Source organism: Ambystoma mexicanum, chromosome 3q (assembly GCF_040938575.1).
Source record: "Ambystoma mexicanum isolate Mex_15411 chromosome 3q, UKY_AmexF1_1, whole genome shotgun sequence".
Classification (NCBI taxonomy): domain Eukaryota; kingdom Metazoa; phylum Chordata; class Amphibia; order Caudata; family Ambystomatidae; genus Ambystoma; species Ambystoma mexicanum.
Genome location: NC_090926.1, coordinates 462,919,159 through 462,941,165, shown reverse-complemented (window position 1 = coordinate 462,941,165; position 22,007 = coordinate 462,919,159). Strand labels below are relative to the sequence as shown.

Here is a 22,007-nt window from a genome sequence, read left to right as displayed (position 1 = left end):
GTCGCTTTCTTATGTCTTTTTGACTAAACCTTTTTTGAGGCCTCCCTCCCCACCGACAGTTTACCTCTCCTCTCACGAAGAGCTTTTTCGGTCATCGACTGGCAGGACCCGCAGTCGCCGGTTCGGTGACTGGAACCGAGACACCAGAGACAAATCCGGTGGGGATCGGTGATCGACATCTTAGATCCACACTCTGCACACTTTTTAAACCCAGTTCTGGGTGTCGAAGATGACATTTTCTTCACAGAAAATAGATGCGCGCCGTTCTCGATAGCAAAGCGATCGGAAAAACGGAACTGAAGCAACGGGCGCGGCTCGAGCTACTTATACCATCGGTGATGTCGACAGAGTACGGAGTACGTTGAGGGACAATCAACACCACGACCTCGAGCACAGCGCCCTCTGCTGCGAATTTTTTTTTCCGAAGCAGCGAAGCTGGAGATAACGATTTATCACAAGATGAGGAATACGTGGGAGGACACAATTCATTCGAAATATAATTTTGTAGATTTGAAAGGCTGTTTTTTCAGCTATAACTAATTTATTTTTAAAATAGCACGGTAAAGCAATTCAATGAAGTAAAGCAATACAACTGTAGCAAGTGAAGTGGAAAGCCAGATGCATTAAACCAACAACCATGTGTCATGACTTAAAAAGGCAGATGCCCAACTTCCACAGTCTTTCCGTATCAGGAATGTAGGCCTAGTGTATCAGAGTCAAAGTTCCTGGGGAGTATCTGAGAGGGTGGTAGGAAGTCTCAAGAGTTATCCTGCACAATCTTTGGCAAAGCCAACAGGTTGTAAGAGGATGTATTTTATAAGCGCCATTGGATTAGGATGATAGGTATGAATTTTAGGGGTACACTCTCATTCCCACCACACTAGGGGCTTCCCTGGGTGTGGGTCCTTGGCTAAACCCCACCTATCACAGCCATGCAATAGGGTGTTAGGGAATCAACTGTGCCCATAAAATCCATATGGTGGGGGGGGGGGGGCACAAACAAGAAGTACACTCGAAAGGTGTATGCAGATTTTCTGAGTGACCACTTCTAGGGTACTCAGTCACTGGGGACACTTACTTTTGTCAGTGACGATGTCGACAGAGGTCGAGGGGCCTCGGGTGCAGTGGCTAAAGAGGTCGTCGGAGTGGGTCCAGATACTTGGTGGTTCTAATCTCTGGTTCTGGGAAGGTTCCGACAGACTCACAGCCGCCAGTCAATGAACTGCAGAGTGGCAAGCTTCAGCTTGGAACAGGAACTCTATGGAGCAGAGAAGCCTCAGCAAGGATGGGTAGCCCTAGTGGATGTTCCCAGGACATGTCCAAGGGCCACTGATGGCATGCTTCTGTTGTAGGGGTCTTGACTGATTATTTGCTCCAGTACAAGTGTCAAAGCATTGGCCAAGGACTTTTAGGTTTGCAGCAGGGCCTTCCAGAGGGACGGCATTGGTAATGCATGTTGTTCATAGCAGCAATCTTCCAGGTCTTCAGCATGGAATCATCTTCTGGGTGTTGACCACAGTGGATGAACTGATGCACAGCTGCTGGACTACCACCCCTGTCACACCCCACTCTGATCCAAATCTTGCACTGGGGTCTACCCCACCCACCAAAGGCAAGAACATGCACTATTGAAAAATGTAAGGGCTGTCCAATCCTGGACTGCCTCAAACCCACGTCTGCCCAGCAACAGACATGCTATTGTAGGAATGTTGATTGGGACCAGACAAGCCCCAACCTCGAATTCTGCCAGGTCCGATACACCCAGCACTCTGCCTGGAAATCCTAGCTGGATAGCACAACATTGCATACATTATATGGCTTTTTTGGACTTAAGTGGGCAGGAAGAAGGCCAAACAGCAAGATGGGACAGGGTGTAACCCAGACGGAACGCCCATTTTGACTACATGGTCTCAAAATGGCATAATGTGAAAATAAATGATCGTACAAGGGAGTACAATGGAAAAAAAAGTAAAACAAGGTTCCTGCTATCAGCCTGTCCCAAGCATATCCCAAAGGTAACACGATGTTACAAAAGACAAAGAAAACATGATACAAAGTACCCCTGCAGCACTTCACTGTAAGGTTATGTGCAAAACATTAACACCGGAATTACGAAAGGGGACATAGTCCCCTGCACTGGTGGCCATAAAGGCTGACCAGTGCTCCAAAATAAATGAGTTTAGCAAGCCAAGTAAGCAAAAAGGCTATACGTACCTGCAGTCAAGTCAGGGTTCAAGTCACAACCAAATAGCTGGGGGTTCAATTTTGCAAAAAGAAAAATCTTTTCTCACATCAAGCTGCTCTTGGCATTTTCCACAATTGGCAGTACTGCTGACATTTTGTTTTCATCCAGTTTCTCGTAGTGCGCTGGTACAAATATCCTGCTAACTCGCTCTTTTCCAAACCTCTATTTCAAAGTTGTGTAACCAACAGCATCTATATTATTTGACCATGGTTTATAGAAAAAACCCATAAACCACAGCTGGATACAGCACTATAGTTTGATGAAATTGATGGTGTATGTCATATGTTACTGCCATATATAGAAGTGGAAAATGTTCGAAACAATGAGGACAATTAAAAGCCAATTACTGTGATACAACACATAAGCACACATTGTCTAGCAAATGAGCATTTATGCCTCTGATGCGGAGAAAAGAAAGGAAATACCTTCGGATAGATAAATGCCTAGTGAATAAAGTGGGTAGAAAAAGATCAACTAGCAAAAGGATACAGTCAGGTCGTAGCGCAGGGACAGTAGTTCTCCACCCTGATCCTTGAGGTCATAGATGAGCTTTGAGTCTTCTCCATATTTGCCCGTCAGCGTCTCCTGCAGAAAACAAGGATTAGGCAGTAAGCATAAAGCTCAATTCCTGCAACCAGAAAAGGTTACAGGGCTAAGGGAATTGAATGGCTGTTGAACAGGGGGAAAAGTTGGTATCATCATGGCACTGAATTTGTAAACGGGCTAAAGTAGGGATGTCTTAATGCAAGTGGAAAGGGAGTGTGGGTGCCCTGGGCTCCACAAAATTATTCCCCTCTCCTCTGCCAATTTAGTGAAGATTTCTGCCCGACTTCAGTGCCCTAAAGTCTGCAGCAATGCTCTTACGTAAGTAGTGCCATTTTATGTGGGATGAAGACATGGTTTTGCTTAGATTAGCAGTCTGTGTTCAGTTCATAACTTTGCCTTGGTACTTCAGATAGTTCTCAGGAATAACTTACTGTATATCATTAAATCTTAGAAAAAAACCCACCTACAATTCTGAAAAAAGGCTCAAGACTCACCTATTCAAATAGGTTTACCCAGTCTCCCGATCGGGTTTGCCCCTATGTTCGGGACCATGGATAGGTGCTGAGGATGGCCTCGGTCCGAATCCCCTTCTTCCTGGTAAACATGCGCTGTGATTTTGGTTCTCTGCCTGTATCAACACCTTATGGTGTTGTCTTGATGGCACCTTTGGACACTTTCTGAACCTCAAACGGTCTACTCTTATGCAAACATATTTGGTTCACTTTAGCTCTTCTTCACTCTCCTTTCCCCTCTGGGTAGATAACCTTTTCGTTATCCCTCTTCCGCCTGCCACTTGCTTCTATTCTTAACACCGTTACCCACCACCACCCCAGCCCACCTTCACTTGGGTTGCCACAAAGTGTTCAGAGTATGAATGCTGTACATTATAAATCAACGCTATATAAATAATGCAGTATTGTATTGGACAGTTTACAATGCAAATGGAAACTCTTGGATCAATATGGACCAGCTTTTGCATGAACAATGTAAACTAGAGCGAGAGACACACAGAGATCGACTGACACAGACATAAATACAGATACATGGACAATCTTTACCTTTAATAAACCGCGTATACAAAATCTTGAACGTGTACAGTTCCGTGTAAGGCATGATCACAAACAAGTATACCTTAGTTTTCCCCTTTGCCATGTATGCATTCTACCAAGCAACCATGCCCCCTTTGTATTAGTATGTCTGTAAAACGTCTCACCCATAAAGCTGTAGTTTCAATGTCTAATTCTCAAATTTCCCCACGAATTTCAGGTAATTAATTCTCAGGGTCTCTTTATTAGCTAATTACTCTACAGAGCGTGTTGTCCAAGATGCGAGGCAAACTTAGTGTTTTCCATTTTGCCACAAGATGTCGTCTTTGGTTCAAAATAGTCTCTCTCAGCGTCGCTCACCGGTGCTACAGACAGTCTCAAGCAAGGATTTGTTGCAGTGAATAAAGACTAGCTGGGAGAGTAGCTTCTCAGGATAAGTAGCTGTTTAGGGAGCACTGCCCAGGTATTGTAGGGCCCCAAACCTTCTCTAATTGATTAGTAGTTAGGGAAGAGGGGGCATTGGAACTTTGCCCATAAAAATCAAAAAGTCAATGTTAGCTACCCTCACAGCCATCACACCATTGCCCTGGTGCCAGTCTGATAAAATGTCTGCTTTGTTCACAGCCAGCCATAGCATCTTCCTGTTAAGACTGCTGAAACCAACTCTGAAACTTCAGAACATCAGTTTCTAATAGCACAGGTTTACGTATTTTGCAATAAGGCCCTCCCAGCATGGTGTCACAGATTTCACAAGAACCACTACAAGTGTCGGAGGCATTCAATGGTTGTTATTGATAATTCAATGGGCCCTATGGCAATCCCTCCCTGGGCTCAAACCACCTCCTCCCACGCCTAGACGTCCTTAACCCCAGGTTGGTATATAGTGAGTGCTCCTCCCTCTGAATGCTTGTTGCTAAATGAACTGATATGTTAACCTAAAGATCCTAGGCCTCACCTCTGTGAACTCCTTCAGGAACTTAACTATCCCTACTCTAACCAGTTTTCAGTGGTTTACAGTGATTTGGGAAATTGTGCCTTACACTCGGTTAGAATCATTCCCCTTCCACCACGCCCACTCTCTCTCTCCTACTCTCCTCCCTCCCATCAGCTTTCCCTCCGACTACTTCCACTCTGAAATCCTCACAACTCCACGCGTTACTCCTCCATGCTACTTCTCTCAACACTACTACCTCCTCCACCCACCTGCTACTCAGTCACCCTCATTTCGCCCAGTTACATCGACTTCAGTCACGCAGCGCTCTAGTTCTTCCAAGTACTTTCGCCACACAAACACCCTGACTCAAAGAGCCCTACCATTTCCACTCGCTAGCCGATACCTCATCTGTTGCTGAAAACTCTTCCTCTTCCTCCTCTGAACCGACTAACCCTCACTTGCCCTCTCCTATTGCAGTCTTTTACCCTCCCGTCAGCATAGGGCCTCTCTCCTTGGCCAATCTGGCCCAGTTTTCCCTTCCCAGGACATGGTGCAGGTGCCAAAACCTATGAATAGTGTGCCAAGCCCCACGCACTTCCTCTGCAGAGAACGGCAATGGCATCCCAGAAGGGCACATTTTCCAAGATGGTTAGGGGGCTTGGTCACCCACAGGTAATTATTGCTATTGTTGGGGCTTTCAACTATTTGGTCTCTGGTAATGTAGTGCATTCATTGTTGAAGTTAGCAGCTTGCCACTGCGTTGCAACAGTGCTCTGTCTCCCCTCTCACTGCATGTGGGTGTTACGGCTGTGCTGCTCTCTTTTGTCTCCGTTGTCGGCATCCAGTCACTGGATTCTAGGGGACAGCTTGATGATGGACGAGTGGCGGCTCCTTGTGTGTGGTGTGCTTCATTTGGTGCAGGCTCTTGCTTTGCTGGTCTTGATTTCTACTTTCCAGATAGTTGCCACTAGGATAAATCTGAAAAGACTGGCAAACATATGATATTGGAAGTATGGTAGGAGACGGACTGCTTAAAAACAGACTAGCACAATGAGTGGAAGAGACAGGAAGCGGGCCCTCTTAACTGCCACCGTCCAATTCAGGGATACGAATGGCTCTTGATTTCTCCCTGTAAGCCTCCCACCCCCCCAGCTTAGAGGGGTACACATCCCCTCTTGATCGAGTCCAGTGTACTGGCCTCGTCACACTATAGTTCTTAATGACTTCTCCATCACAATTGACACAGGTGTTAGGACACTTATTCGGGTTTTCAGCTTGCCAACTGTCAACTCCCAGAATCCAATAAAGAGCAAGTATTCTGTCTACCTTTCTCGATAGACGCAATTTCCATGAACTGGGCTCAGGATCCACTAAGATGTCTTCCTCCCCCATTTTTGTTCTTTTGTCAAGGCTCAATTGCTAGTTCCATTGAGCTCCGTAAGAGAGGCAATGTACGGACAAACGTTCGCCCTTGCCCACAGGCAAAAGAGAACATCAGGGCTTTGTCCATCACGGCCAATGGGGGCTACTTGATTGCTACAGGTGTTAATCCACATTAAAGTGGGTTCGGATGGGTTGGTATCTTTTTTGATGGTCCAGACCTTCTGCCATGGTTTTCCTTGGACCTCTGCCCAATTTCCTTCGGAGTGGTTCCAACAAGTGTCTTCCTATGGAACATTCCCTGTCCCAAGGACCAGCACTGCTAAGCTCTCTGGAAGCTGGTAGTTGTCTGGATGGCCTGTTCCACCTTGGGCTTGTGGAGTCCGCGGACTAGTCTTTGCAAGTAAGGGTGTAGGGAATTAAATGCACACAGATGGTAATGTTTTATAATCAGTCTGAGCATCTGCATCAAGACTCGATAGGTCTGCAGATCCCTGCTCAAAGTCGTGAAGTATTGCGACCAGCACGTCCTTTCCCAATGAGCATCTTTGGCAGTTTGCTCAAAGTACATAAAAAAGCTTTCAGGTCCACGCCCGTTACAAATTCTTGGAGAAGGGACCTTGTTAGAAGGTTGCAGTGTTAAATCTGTCCTAGGACAGCCAGTTGTACCTTGACCACTTTACTCAGGATGTTCAAGGATCACAGGTTCTTCAGCCCTGCCAGATGTTCAGAACTTCTAGAAGATGAATCCTCCATCTGGTCTATGATAGGCTGTCCTTCAACACAGAAAAGTCAGGCTTTTGGCCGATATAACCGCTTTATGGTATTTCTGTTCACCACTACACGGGATCCAGCTCCAGGGTTCTTGTGATCAAATTGAGTTTAACCCTGATGTGTAAAAGGGATTCAGCTTTGTTGATTACTTCTCCTTGAAGGAGAGAAGTCTCTTGACATAGGCACAGGGTCATCCTTCTCTAGCTTTGATTTCTGTCCCCCATGGCTTCCTCAATTGAAGGTAGACTGAAGGTAGACTCTCCAGAATCGTTGGAGACTTGGGTACCCATAGAGGGAGTGGAAAGGTCATTATCCTTGGGAGAAAGGAAGAGGTGGCTACAGGAGGGGTCAGTTGTGCAGCAGAGGCCACTGTGAAGGCTGTGTGGGGTGACACCCCAAGCCTGGGTCTGTGATTCTACTTCTGACACGTCACAAAGACATTATGAAAAAACCAGACATGTTGGTAAAATGGCCCTGGCTGTGAGGCATCTTTAAGAATTGTCAATTGGTCAGGATTTCTGTCCATGAAGTCTACGAAACAAGAGATTCTCCTTATAATGTAATGGAATTGTTCAGGTGTATATTCGCATGAGGGCAGGAAGCCCGACATGACGGGGGTGGCCTGGGAGAAAGTTACATCCTTGTGGTGCATGGCCAATGGGAGGGTGTCTTAGGGGGTGGAAAGCCCTGTGTGTGTCTTTTGGGGCAATGGGCGTTGAAAAATGTGTCTTTTTCGGCGACCTAGCTTTAAGCAGGGAAGCACGGACGTTCTTCTTAATTAGTTCCTGCATTTTCTTGGAGGACTCCGGAACGCCTTTCGCTGCCTGTTTTTCGGCATGCAATAGGAGGGCCTTTTTATGTGCGGTGTCTGAACCGATTTTCACTTTCGGTCTTGGGGAACTGTCGGGAGGCGAAAGCGTACGCGATGGCCCAGAGGACAGTGAAGAACCTGAGGTTTTGTCCCTGGAAACTGCATGGGCCTCGACGCGTGACGGTACCGTTGAGAGTCGGCCGTGGGGTATGTTCCAAGTGTGTTTGTGTGTGCCCTGGCCGCTGGGTATCTTCGCCATCACAGAGCTGCCGGGCCGCACATAGGGTTCCGAAAGACCCCGCTCAAATTCGGCATCACTCATAACCCTGATTCTACCCTCAATGGAGTCTTCCGTTACGTCGATGGAGGCCTCGGCCTGCATGGTGTGAGCAGCCCAGCGTTTGGTCCGTCGATCCTTTATGATCCTTGGCCGAAAAAGTTTACAGGATTTACAATCCTTTTCGGGTGATGGCTCGGGAGACACTGATTGCACACTTGGTGCGTGTCCTTCCACAGGAATTTTCGGTGGCAGGAGGGGCAAAATTTAAAAGTGGTTTTGTCCTTTATATTTCAAAAGGGCAGATTGGCGAGAAGAAGAAAGAGGATAATAGAATAAGCATTCTCTAAAGAGGTCAGTATGAAGAACCTCCCCCCCCTATTTCCTGACTGTAATGGATTGAAGTCACAAGAGGCCCGTGAAGGCCACATCTGGTCGATCAGTCATTCGTCGATGATGAGGGTGTTCGTCAAAAGCCGTCGAGCAGTCAGGTGGTCTGTGGCGAAGCGAACAATAAAGGAAAGAAAGTCTATAATTACAACTTTATCTATTCAAAGGCATTAGCCTGGAAGAGAACTCTGTGTTTGCGATCGACTTCGATCGCGGAAAAAAACAATCTGAGGGACCTAGACGCGTGAAGGACCATGGGTACAGTACACGTCACACTAGGGACAGTATTACTAACACGCCCTGTCGACGCCCGCTTTCGAATTAGGAAAACAAATCTTGCAATACACTGCGACTTCCACTAGATGTCAAACTATGAAGAGCATGTGATCTAAGCAGATCTACAAGCTCCCGATATATATATATATAATACATTACTCACCGTAATCGTATTTCTGATGCTTGTATCTGCTTAGATTCACATGCTGTGCATAGGCCGACATCTAGTGGAAGCTGCGGAGTATTACAGTTTGTTTTTCGAAACTCGAAAATGGGCGTCGACACAGGGCGTGCCAGTAATACTATCCCTAGTATGACGTCCACTGTACCCAAGATCCCTCACGCGTCTAGGATCCTCAGATTGTTTTTTTCGACCTAGGCATTGCGAGTTCTCCAGAGTTGCGAACAGGTCTATTTCTGGGAAGCCCCATTGGGTGAAGACGTCGAAGACTATGTCTTCGTGTAACCGCCATTCGTACTCTGAGGGCAGAGGGAAGTCTCTGCTGAGTACGTCTGCTAGCATATTGAGTTCCCCTTGTACATGTTGTGACAATAGGAACACGTGTCTGAGAGCCCACTTCCAGATGTTCTGAGACAGCTTGGACAGTCCTGGATAGTGAGTGCCCCCTTGCTTGTTGATACATGGCTGTGGTGCTGTCTGTGAGGACCATCACTGTCTTCCCTTGTAGGTGTGTCTGGAAGGCTTTTAGTGCCTTGAACTCTGCAAGTAGATCTAATAAGTTTATGTGCTTGGAAGCTACGCTCGGAGTCCAGACTCCACGAGCAGTCTGATGGGATAGGTGTGCCCCCATCCTGTGAGGGATGCGTCTGTGGGTAGAGTGGCTTCTACTGCGGGGGTGGCAAATGGTTTCCCTATTACCAGGTTTTCCTTCGACCACCACTGTAGCGAGAGAACCAAGGCCTGCAAGACCACCACTAGATCGTCCCATTGTCCGCTGGCCTGACACCACTGGCTGTTGAGCCACTCTTGCATTGGGCGCATGCGAAGGCGCGCGTGAGGTACCAAATAAATACAGGACGCCATCATTCCTAGCAAGCGCATTGCTTTGCGTACCGTCACCTCTCGACCGGCCACATATTGAGGGATCTGAAACAGCATATTTTGGACCCTCTCATTGGAGGGGAAGACGAGGCCGTCCTTTGTTCGAATTAGAGCCCCTAGGAATTGTTTGATTTGGCTGGGGTCTAAGCTGGACTTCTCGTTGATGGAGAAGCCCAGTTGGAACAAAAGGTCTACTGTCTTCTGGGTGTTTGAGAAGCATGTCTTGTAGGACTCCCCTGTTATGAGCCAATCGTCGAGGTAAGGGTATACCGGTATGGACAACCTGCGCAGGTGGGCCGCTGCCACTGCCAGTACCTTTGTGAATACCCTCGGTGCAGACGCTATGCCGAAGGGTAGCACTCTGAACTGGTAGTGTTTGCCGTCTATCATGAACCTGAGGAATTTTCTGTGCGCTGGCAACATCAAAATATGAAAGTATGCATCTTTCATGTCTAGTGTTGTCATGTAGTCCCCGTGAGATATCAGGGGAGTTTCTTCCTGTAATGTTACCATACAAAATTTTTGTGGTTTTACAAATTTGTTCGGTGGGCGCAGATCTAGTACAGGGCGCATGGTTAGGTCCTTTTTGGGTACAAGGAAGTATACTGAATAAATACCTTCCATTACCTGAGATAGAGGCACGACCTCTATTGCTCCTTTCTGTAGCAGCTGTTCTACTTCTTGCAGGAGGATGACGAGGTGTTCTGGTGACAGGCGTCGTCCCCTTGGAGGTCTGTAGGTGGGGAACCGATTGAACTCTATACAGTACCCGTGGGCTACGGTTGACAATACCCACCGGTCTGATGTTATTCCCTCCCATGCTGAAAGGAACAATGTTAACCGTCTCCCAACCGGAGACGAATGGGAGGGGACCCGAACCTTCGGGTCATTTGGTGTTACTTGCCGGGGTGCCTCTGGGGCTGGAGCCTCGGCCTCTGCCCTTGCCACGGCGTTGTCCTCTTTGGTTATACTGGTTACTGGTACCCTGATTAGAGGGCCAGTTGCCCGCAGTGTAATGCTGTTGCTGCTGTTGGCGTTGGCCATGAAAAAAGCGCTTGTTCCCAAATCCCCGCCTTTTTGGAGGCTTTGAGATTTGGTCTATGGTCTTTACGGTGTCGAATTCTTTCTCCGCATTTTCCAGTCCATCGTCCACTGCCCTTCCAAAGAGATTTGACTCTTCTATTGGCTTATTAATGAGTGACGCCGGCGTTTCTGCCTTGAAACCGGAATTGCGAAGCCAGATGTGACGCTTCAGCATAATTCCCTGCACCAAAGAACGGCCAGCAGTCTCTGCCGCATCAAGAGTGTTCTTAATGATGCTCTGGATGACCAGAGCTCCTTCTGTAACTGTAGCCAATAAGCGAGTTCTTAAAGGTTCAGGGGCTTCTTCGATGTCCTGCTTAAGCTTTCCCCATTGAGCATCAGCATAGCTTGCCAACAATGTATTATTATTGGCAATCCTAATTGAAAACGCTGCCAAGGTCGAAATTCTTTTGCCCAAGGCATAAAGCTTTTTCCCTTCTTTATCTGGGGGTGCCTCGCTGGTTGACAGTGGAACCCAAGCCCTCTTCCTTGTGTTAGTCACCACTAAGGAGTCCGGGACTGAGTGACCCCCGATATATAATGGGTCTGACAGAGGGTGAGAACAGTTTCTCGATTCTTGGATTGACCCCTCTTACCAGCGCGGGGGTGGACAGCTATTGGGTGAGTCGTCTCTTAACCGAGGCGAGGATAGGATAGGAATAGTTACTAGTGGGAGGTTTTCCTTGAATAATCCTTTCGACGAAATCAGTATCTGGGGTGACTTCCCCAGTTTCAACTTCAAAATGCGCTGCTGCCTTCCTCAGTAGCGCATTGAAGGTGGGCTGATCGTCTACTGGAGACGGGTTCCTGACCGGTGTGGTCTGAGGAGAAGAAATTTCTATAATGTCGAGATCTATAGACCCTAATGGAGACTGCCAGGCTGTAAGCCACCTTCACCTGGGTCATCCTCGTAGCCCTCCTCACCTAGGTTAGTGTCATCATGAAAACCTTCTCCCTCTTGTTGGTCTTCATTATTCACAAACTCATCCTCTTCCTGGAAGTGAGAGTCCTCTTCAGTGAGGTCGTAAGAGTTCATGTCTTCCTGTAGGGGGTTAAAGAGCTTTGGGTATTTAGCCCATGGCGCCTCCTGGAGTACCTCGCTTGGCCTCTTGGGTGTCCTATTTTCTGGGATGGCCATGAACCTGTCTAGCTTGTCCATACATGACTGGAACCTCTCTGCAGTCCAGTAAGGTAGGCCAGAGCGGTCTGGGAGTGAAAAGGGAGTTCCCTCTCCCTGTAGTTGCTTAGTTCTGTCCCATAGCGTCGAAGATAGAGTCCCTTCGCCTTCTGAGAAACCCTCTCGCTGGCTAGGGTCTTCTGTCGACGGTGGGAACTGTCCCAGCCTACCCTCCGGCGTCCTCTGCGTTTCTTTGGCCTTGTGAGCGGTTTTCGACCTGTCAACCGTCGTCCGTCTCTGGCCGTCTTTAGAAGCTATACGCGCGAGGCTTTCGGCGATCAGCTTCTCCGTCGAGGGATCGCTCGCCGTCGCGCTAGGCGGTGCCGAGTCTTTACTGGCAAAGTACGCACTCTTGCGAGGCGCGTCGCCTGAGGATTTGAGGTTAGCGCCCTTATTTACAGAAAGCCCAGTCACGGAAGCAGTGGCGGGGAGGGCTTGCGACGCTCCGTTGACGCTATGGCTGCCTTCGTCTTCGACGAATGCATGCCGTGGGGTATGTGCTTATGTGTTTTCCTGTGTTCGTCCTTGTCGCCGGGGTGTTCATCCCCATAAGCGGGGCCGGGGACGGACGACGAAGAGAGGGAGGGAGCGCTCCTTCGAGAGGTCTACAACCTCCGTTGCGGAGGCCGTGTAATGACTGTCCTCGTCACAATCGGCGGCAGCTGGCGAGGAGTCAGACCTAGACATTGCATAGGCTGCCCACCTTTTGACCCTGCGGTCCTTTAAAGTTTTAGGTTTAAGTAATTCACAGGCCGCACAGCTGTCCTCTTTGTGATCGAGGTGCAAGCAACGGTTACACCGTTTGCGCTTGTCCTTCCAGGTAAACTTGCCCTTGCAACGCGGGCAAAACCTAAGGCGCGCCCTCTCCATTGCTGAGGGCATGAAATGTGGTTACGACCTCAAAAGAGAGGGAGGGGAAAGAAAGGCATTCTCAGAGTGTTAAAGAAATGACCAACAACCCCACTCTCCCTAATGCGTTAGGCCGACGAGGCCCGGCCACGTGTTCGGCTGCGCCAAAGGATCTCCTCCGCTCGTCCCTCCGTTGAAGATCTTGCTCGGCGGAGAACAGCTTGGCAGCTACGTCGAGGGAGGGATCTAGGTGTTCTAGTTAATAATAATAAACGACCAATGGTCGAGGAAATGATTTCGCAATGTCTCTCGAGGAGCTCCGCATAAAGGCAACCAATAACTGGGCATAAAAAAACAATCTGAGGGACCTCGACGCGTGAGGGGTTGTGGGTACATTGCACGTCACTATAGGGATAGTGTTACAGACACGCCTTGTCAACGTCCCCTTTTCAACTACGGAAAACAAAATGCAATACTCCGGGTGATCACTGGATGTCGGACTATGCACAGCATGTGATTCTAAGCAGATTAACAAACATCAGAAATATATATATAAATAAAACAGTTTGGCAACCTATTATGGGTTACCCACTACTTTAGGATTGCACACAGATCACACATGTACTCTATTGTCACAACTCCCAGAGATGGTTCAATGGTTTCTACTAACACCACTCCGGGGTGTCCCTCAATCACTCACCTTAAATAATCTGTTTACTCTCTAAACAAGGCGTGCTTACTTCCCAGGTTAGTATCTAGAACATATTGACCCCTACAGCTCTGACTTTTCCATAAATGAGGGCCTAAGGTTAATTGCCTTACCGGTCTAATCTTCCTCCAAGCCTTCCAAGACTAGACCTACTCTATCTTTGATGTTAGTTCTACAGAGTTGTAGGGATGTTCCTTTCTGACACTCAAGCCCCACTCTATCCGTTTCCCTTCACACATTGATGTTCCCCTCCCTATCTCGTACCACTATCCTACCCTCCTCCCACAACTCCCTTCCTTCCAACTGGACCCCCACCTCCTCGCCTAGTACTGCTTCCTTCTAACCCTATGATTTTGGTCTCTCTTCTCCCTCCATCTATCTATCCTCCATCCTCCAATGCTGCACTCTTTTACTCCCTCCACTCCGTCTCCGCTCTTCTACTACACCACTACTCCCGCCCCCTTTTCCACTACACCACTACTCCCCCTATCCACTAATTTGCCCCTCCTACTTGTTCCCTATACTTTAGCAAATTCACTCACCTTACACTTACAACACAGTATCACTTGCTCTCACCAACCAATGACTCACCTTTACTCCAAGACACCTACACACTTATGTCCACAATCCTTCCTCCTTCTAGTCTCTTGGACTGCCACCTCCTCCTCTGACCTCACCCAAACAGCCCAAAAATTCCTGTTGCCTTTCCCCCCTTCTCATTTTCCCTTCTCCTTCTCTCACTGGGACTCTTCCCCTAACCAATCTCACCCTGAACTTCCCAATCAGGAAGTGTTACAATGGTCAAAATAAACAAATAGGTGCCAAGCCACACCCTTTTTCTTCAATGAGCAGCCGCTGTGTGGAAATCACAGCAGCCCACATTGGAGAGTCTTGCAATTTGTGTTATGGCGCTGCGTTGCAGCGAAGTCTGAGGCGATTATTTGAATGTCTCTTTACGTTTGGGAACCACTCTGGTGCAAGTTCCTGACCACATATAGAAGACTGCATTGTGGCTGTAAGAGTAAGGTGCCCATTAAAGGTGGCAAACGGTGTGGAGCATCCCTGGCAGCTCTGCAGGCTCTCTGCCCTTAGGATCTATGGCTTTTACGGTTCTTGCTGCCTGTACAAATGGAATGACTGGAGTTGTTGGCTGAACATCTCTGGTGGGCTGATGGATTGGTTGGATGCTGGTGTGATCTGAAAGGCAAACAAATAAACTGGCCAGCAATGCGTTCCGGAGGTATAGGATGATCTACAATGGTACTACGGCCATACATGCAGGCACTTAGGTAGGGGACAGGAACTGCCATCTTGCCCCTTATGGGGTAGGAATGGCTCTGGCTTGCACCCTGGAATGCCTCCCAACCCAGGGTCAGAGGGTACCCATCCTCTCCTGACAAGGTCAGATTGCTGACCTTGTTGCACTATTAGTAGGGAAAAGTTGTTAGAACATCAGACACATAGACCTTACTTTTATAAGGCAAGTCACAAAACAGTGTAGTTAGCTTGAGAAGTCCAATCCCTATAAAGCCTCAGACTTTACGTTTCCCAAAATGTTCTTTAGAGTCCAGGTGAGCAGTTCAAGCAGAGACCTCTGGTAGGGTGGCCATAACTAATATGAAGCCAGTTTATAGCCAAAATAATTACTCACAAGGGGATGTTGCTGGGTCATCCCCAGATAGAGAAAAGGTAAGCAGGACTTTGCGCCTAGTGCAAACACAATGAGCTTGGGGTGGTCCAGGAGATTAGGAATCTCAGCCCTTCGGGCCCCCACAAAAGTAGGGAACACCAACAGTTGAAGCAGAATCGCCAGGGAAGACCTGCCTGACAGTCTTTAGCATTGTGCTATGCCACGGTTTCAAGGGAATGCACCAGCAGTTGTCTTCTGTTTATTCGTGACTTCGGACAGTGAAGGAAGCACCCAGGATCAGTCCCACAACATAGCACTGACGCTCCTGAATTAATGTGTAGATGTGAGTCTTGCACTGACCACGGACCTTGCCAGCAGGATCTTGGCAGTTAAGACTTTGGATTCCTGACATGCTCCTCTTCTAGTGAGGGTCGGCACAGAATGGCCTTAGTGTCGAGCAGAGCACTGTGGATGCCCACAGAGATTCCGGCACCCAGGATGAACAGATGTCCTTGCAGCAAAAACAAAGTTGGTAGCACGTGTTGCAGGCAAATTGCTAAGATGTATTCTCCTATGGTGTGGAAGGGCAATGCAGGTTAGCCCCACCAGTCTAAAGAGCTCACCTATTGAGCAGAAAGTCGAGGTCCAAAACTCAGTGGTTTATGGATGTGCCAATACTGTTCCTGCAGCAGTCCTCCAGTTAGTTATCTTCTTTGGATCTCTTCCAGTTCCAATGGTCGGCTTGTTTCATGGGTACAACTTCCCTCATATGCAGTAATCAGGCTGGTGTTAGCCCATCGCTCCAATAAGGGACTTTGCAACATTGCAATTTGAAGGTGGCTGTCCAACAATGGACAGCCAGCATCCCAGGATTGGCCCAACAACAGTAATGTCTTTGGAGGAATGTGGTGTGTGGGCAGACAGGCCCACTCTCCACCTCCTGTCAGCTACATGGATGCATGAAAGACGGAGACCCTCGCCCACCTGCCATCTTGAACAGGACTCAAAGCATGATTAGTCATTTTGAGTATATAGTGCTCTTAAATGCCTTATCAAAACTAAAAAAGGCAGCATGTGATGTTCCGTGAGAATAAGGCAAAACATCTATGAACTGTCGCCAGCCTGTTCAGTAGAAGCATGGAAGGTAAAATACATGCTACGTCTAACAATATAAAGGGGACATAATGTCCTCACAGCACTTCATGGTAGAGGGCTTGTGCTGCATAGGAAAAATGCATGTGCCATAATGAGGGGTTGGCATCCACTACACTTGTGCACACATGGGTTACACAGTGCAACCAACACAACGTAGGAACATAGCCCCTAACGCAACTTCAGAGTGTGAGGAGTGCTGCTATAAGAACAGTGGATGCCAGAGCAATGGGCAAGATCCCCCAGTACTGGTAACCTAAAAAGGTGACCAAGTATCCCAAGAACAAAAATAAATGTAGCCAACGAGAGTGAGGTTGAAAAACCTTGCTCACCATCAAAGTCAATGAATAAATCCAGAACGTCCACCACTAGTGTCGTGGGGCAGAAGGGGGAGATAAACAAGTTACTTTCTTACCTGGTAACGTTCTTTCGATGGGATGGTGCAACAACGTATTCCACATCTATGACAGGTAATGTCCACAGCTGTGCTGCTTCGGAAAATCTTTGGCGTCTGCGTCCTGCGTCGATGACGTCGATGCGCCGTCCCCGAGGACCTCTTCCGACGGCCGACGTCACCCGATGTGATAAGTAGGACGCACGACGCCCATAGCTTCAGTTATAGTTTTTTCCCAGAACGTGTGCCACCAGTTTTCTGCGCGTCAGACACACAAGGCCTTGTGGAACGCAAGCTGCAATCGCAAAAGAAATTCTGCAGCGGGGAAGGCAGGGAGGGAGCGATATGGAATACATCGTCGGACCATCCCATCGAAAGAACGTTAATAGGTAAGAAAGTAACTTGTTCTTTGAGGGGATTGGGTCCTCCGACGTATTCCATATCTATGACAGTCTCCCAAAGCAGTACCAAGCAAGGAGGTGGGAAAGAATTTGGAATACAAATTTAGCATGCCCAATCAAATAGCGGAATAGAGAACTGCCTTGCCAAAGGTCAGATCTTGCCCCCTGATGGAATCGAGGGAATAGTGACGTACAAAAGTATGTACTGAAGCCCAGGTGGCTGCATCACAGATGTGACGAATAAGAACTCCCCTCTGCAGGGAAGTAGACGCAGCCACTCCTCTTGTAGAATGGGCCCGCAAGCCAGCCTGAGGATCCTTACCCGCCAAGCGGTAACACTCGAAGATAGCTAAAATAATCCAACGAGACAAAGTTTGTTTCGTCACAGCTTGTCCCAAACGCTTTCCAGCGCAACCAATGAAAAGTTGATCGTCCACTCTGACCCGGGACATACGCGAGATATAAAAGCTCAACTCTCTCCTAGGATCAAGCCTATGGAGCCTCTCCTCTTTCTTACCAGGATGTGGAGGAGGATAGAACGCCGGAAGAACAACCTTCTGGCTCAAATGAAATTCCAAAACCACCTTCGGAAGAAAAGAAGGACGAACTCTAAGGACAACCCTGTCCTTGTGAAATACAGTGAAGGGTGGCTTAACTGAAAGTGCCTGTAACTCACTCACTCAGCGAGCGGAAGTAACCGCAACTAAAAACACAGTTTTCAGAGTTAACAGCCTCAAAGGGCAAGAATGTAAAGGTTCAAACGGGCACCCATAAGGAACTTAAGAAGAAGGTTCAAATCCCAACCTGGCACCAAAAAAGGTGACGGACGAAACACATTAGTGAGCTCTTTCAAAAACGGCGAAATTAAAGGAATCTTAAAATAGGAACACTCTTCAGACGAGCGCTTAAATATGGACAGCGCCGCCAGGTAACCTTTACTGGTCCCCACTTGCAAGCCCCTGTGGGCCAAAGAAAGCAAAAAAGACAAAACCATAGGAATGTCGCATTCAAAAGGATCCACATTCTGAACTCTGCACCAGTCGCAGAACTTTCTCCAACGGCAACGGTACAGAGACTTAGTTGCCGGCCGCCTGGCCGATAGCAACACCTCCATCACGTCTTCAGGGAGGTCCCAATCCTTATACCTCAACCTTTCAGAAGCAAAGCATGAAGATTGAGGGATCTGACCTATGGATGGAGAACCTGACCCCCCTCCCGTGAGAACAGATCGTCTCGGTAGGGAAGACGACGTGGAGGGCAGATGGACAAGTCTAGAAAGTCCGGGTACCACGTCCTCCGGGCCCACGCCGGAGCAATGAGGATCATCCGGGCACCGAACCTCCGTAACCTCTGCAACACTTGCAGGATGACGGGGACTGGAGGAAACGCCTACAGCAGTGGGAATGACCACTCCACCACGAACGCGTCTCCTAAGGCTCCTTTTGGAGGAAATTCCCACAAGCAAAACCTTCGCACTTCCGGTTGACACTGGAGGCGGAGAGATCCACTTGAGGGGTCCCCCAAAGGACGAAGATCTCCAGGAGAATTTCCTGAGCAAGCTCCCACTCGTGAGAGATCGTGCTCTGCCTGCTCAGAGCGTCCGCCGTCTCGTTGTCTCCGGCCAGATGAACTGCCGAGATCGAAACTTCCTGCTGGATGGCCCAGAACTCGAGCTGCATCACCTCCTTGCACAGCGGAAGTGACCCTGCCCCTCCCCCCCACTTTTTGTTGAGGTAGTGCATGGCCACCGTGTTGTCCGTCAGAATCAGGACACTCTTCCCGCGCACATTCGGCAGAAAAGCCTTCAGGGCTAGCCTGACGGCCCTCAGCTCCAACAGATTGATATGGAGTCTGGACTCCGACGGAGACCAACGACCGCTGTCAGCTCGTTGGCATGAGCTCCCCATCCCGTGAGGGATGCGTCCGTCACGATTGTCACCTCCGGCCAGGGCAGCCAAAATGGGGCACCCTTCATCAGGTTGCCCTCGACGGCCCACCGCAGAAGGTCCCGGGCTACCGAGGGCGGCACCTTAACAGGGTCCGACAGCCTGCCGGAGGACTGAGACCACTGGAGCTTGAGTGCCCACTGCAAAGATCTCATCCGCAGACAAGCCTCTGGCACCAGAAGACTGCAGGATGCCATGAGGCCGAGCAGTCTCAAGAACTCGGACGCTGGGAGAGTCTGGGCAAACTGAAACTTGTGCACCATCTGCGGAATGAGAAGAGCCCTCACCTGAGGAGGAAAACACTGCCCCAGGGACATGTCGAGCACTGCTCCGATGTACTGGGGCTGCTGCGTTGGTGTCAAATGGGACTTCTTTAAATTGAGGGAGAAGCCCAGCCTGTGAAGGGAGTGGCAGGTGACGGACAGATGATCCAGGACTTGCTCGGGAGAGCTCCCCCTGATCAACCAATCGTCCAGGTAGGGGTAGACGTGAATCCCCCCTTTCCTGAGATGCGCTGCCACCACCACCATGAGCTTGGTGAAAACCCTCGGGGAGGAGATCAATCCGAACGGCAGAACCCGAAACTGAAAGTGCGAGTCGCCAACCGCGAACCTCAGGTACTTCTTGTGCTTGGGATGGATCGGCACATGGAAGTAAGCATCCTTGAGGTTGAGAGACACCAACCAGTCCTGAAGTTGAAGGGCCTGGAGGACTTGAGAAAGAGTCACCATCTTCAACTTGTCCTTCCTGAGGAGTTTGTTCAAACCGCGCAAGTCCATGATGGGTCTCAATCCCCCCGTCTTTCTTTGAAATCAAAAAATAAGGGGAATACCATCCCTTGGTCCTCTCCGCTACAGGCACCAGTTCTATGGCGCCTTTCTCCAGCAGGGCTTGAATTTCCTGCGCAAGGAGCAGATCCGGACTCTTCAAAGAGAGGTTCCCTGGTGGATTGTCGTGAGGCCTCTGCCGAAAAGGAAGACAGTAGCCGTGGGTTATGATCTCCAGAACCCACACATCCGAAGAAATGGCCAGCCACTCTACAAGATGCTGCGCCAGCCTTCCCCCATCCGGCGAACCATGGGACCTGGCCTCATGACTGAGTGGTAGCGGCTGCGGCGTTGCCTGAGGGCAAAGAGGCAACTGCCCGAGCGGCCTTGGCACCTCGAGTACCTTTGTTTCCACCTCTGGCACCCTTACGATGGCCTCTTTGACTGCCAGCTCCTCTCGCTTTACTGAAGGACGAGTAATAGCGAAAGGAACCTCCCCCCTTCATTGCTGTGCCCTAGGACGAAAAGGCGGAGGTTGGCGAACTGCAGCGCCCAACGACTTTGCTGCAGCTTTGGAGGTCTGCAACCTCTCAAGGCTCTCGTCAGCCTTGCTGCCAAAAAGGTGTTCACCGTCAAAGGGCATGTTGAGGAGCCGGGACTGCACATCAGGAGCGAACCCAGACTTCCTCAACCACGCAAACCTGTGCATTACGGTGTTCGCCGCCATTGGACCGGCTGACACAATCCGCCAAGTCCAAACCCGACTGAACGGCCTCACGCATGGCATCCTTGCCATCCTGAACCATAGCAAGGAAACCATACCGTTCGTCCCCTTCGGGAATATGATCAGCCGCTAATGCAACACAGTTCCACAGAGTGTGTGTGAAACGAGACAAGGCACATATGGAGTTGGCTGCCTGAAGCGCCATACCCCCCCGAAGAAAACACTTTCTTCGCCCAGCCGTCAAAACGTTTGTCGTCCCTATCCGGAGGGATGGTAGGATACGACGCCTGCTTTGCCGGGGCCGTAGCCGCCTGCACCACCAAACTCTCCGGGGTGGGGTCCCTAGACAAGTAGCAGGGGTCGCTACTGGCTGGACAGTATTTTCGCGACAAAGACTTGCCCACTGCCGGGAGACTCTCCGGAGCAGTCCAAGCGGCCGCCACCCTTCTCTGCAAAGCCATATGAAAAGGCAAAACCGGGTCAGTGGGTGGACCGAGATCAAGGCATCCTGAACTAACTCCCCTGGGGGAGCCGACCAACCCAAGTACTCGGTAACCTGAGACATAAGGCGCTGATATGACGAATCGGCATGAGCGCCAGGCTCCGGCCGACAAAACTCCACCTCTGGAGAGGTGTCCAATCCACTGACATCATGCAGGGACTGCCTCAGGTCATCAAACTGACTATGGCCCGAGATAAGTTCATCTGGAACCGTAACCGGAACCAGACTGCCATCAGAGCCTTCATCACCCTCTGAAATGTACTCCAGGTGGGGAGAGGAAGACCTCTGCGGACCAAAGCAGTGCCGGACCTTAGCCATAGCCTTTTTAGGGGCAAACCCCTTGCCACGGGGCCCCTACGACACCCCGCAGACCTCGACTTCCGGGGCTTAGACACCCGACCTACCGACAGTTTCTTCTTGCGTTCACGCAAGGCCTTCGCAGTGAGCGACTGGCAGTCGACACAGTCGTCCGTATCGTGGGCCTCCCCGAGGCACCAGAGGCAGGCGTCGTGCGAGTCCGTGACCGACATCTTGGACCCACAGTCCCCGCAGTTCTTGAAGCCCGGACGCGGGGTCGAAGATGACAAAGACATCGCCACAAACAAACCAAACAGGGTCAACGAACCGAGAAAGAAAACAGTAACTCCAACGAGTCGAGGCGTACCGAGATTCACGAAGCGAACACGTTCGCGGAAAACATGGAACTGAGGCTATGGGCGTCGTGCGTCCTACTTATCACATCGGGTGACGTCAGCCATCGGAGGAGGTCCTCGGGGACGGCGCATCAACGTCCTCGACGCAGGACGCAGACGCCAAAGATTTTCCAAAGCAGCATAGCTGTGGACATTACCTGTTATAGATATGGAATACGTCGGAGGACCCAATCCCCTCGAATTGCAAATATAAAAATCTCCCTAACGGAGACAAAGAC

At 49.5% G+C, this 22,007-nt stretch overlaps 1 protein-coding gene across 1 annotated transcript in view; it reads right to left on the bottom strand.

Annotated features, from left to right (window-relative positions):
* HARS1 (histidyl-tRNA synthetase 1) overlaps positions 1-22,007 on the bottom strand; it is a 654,862-nt gene that overhangs the window by 364,014 nt on the left and 268,841 nt on the right. The window contains exon 4 of the mRNA XM_069654217.1: positions 2,735-2,830. Within this exon, the coding sequence (XP_069510318.1) occupies positions 2,735-2,830 (96 nt within the window). The remainder of the gene's footprint in view (positions 1-2,734; positions 2,831-22,007) is intronic.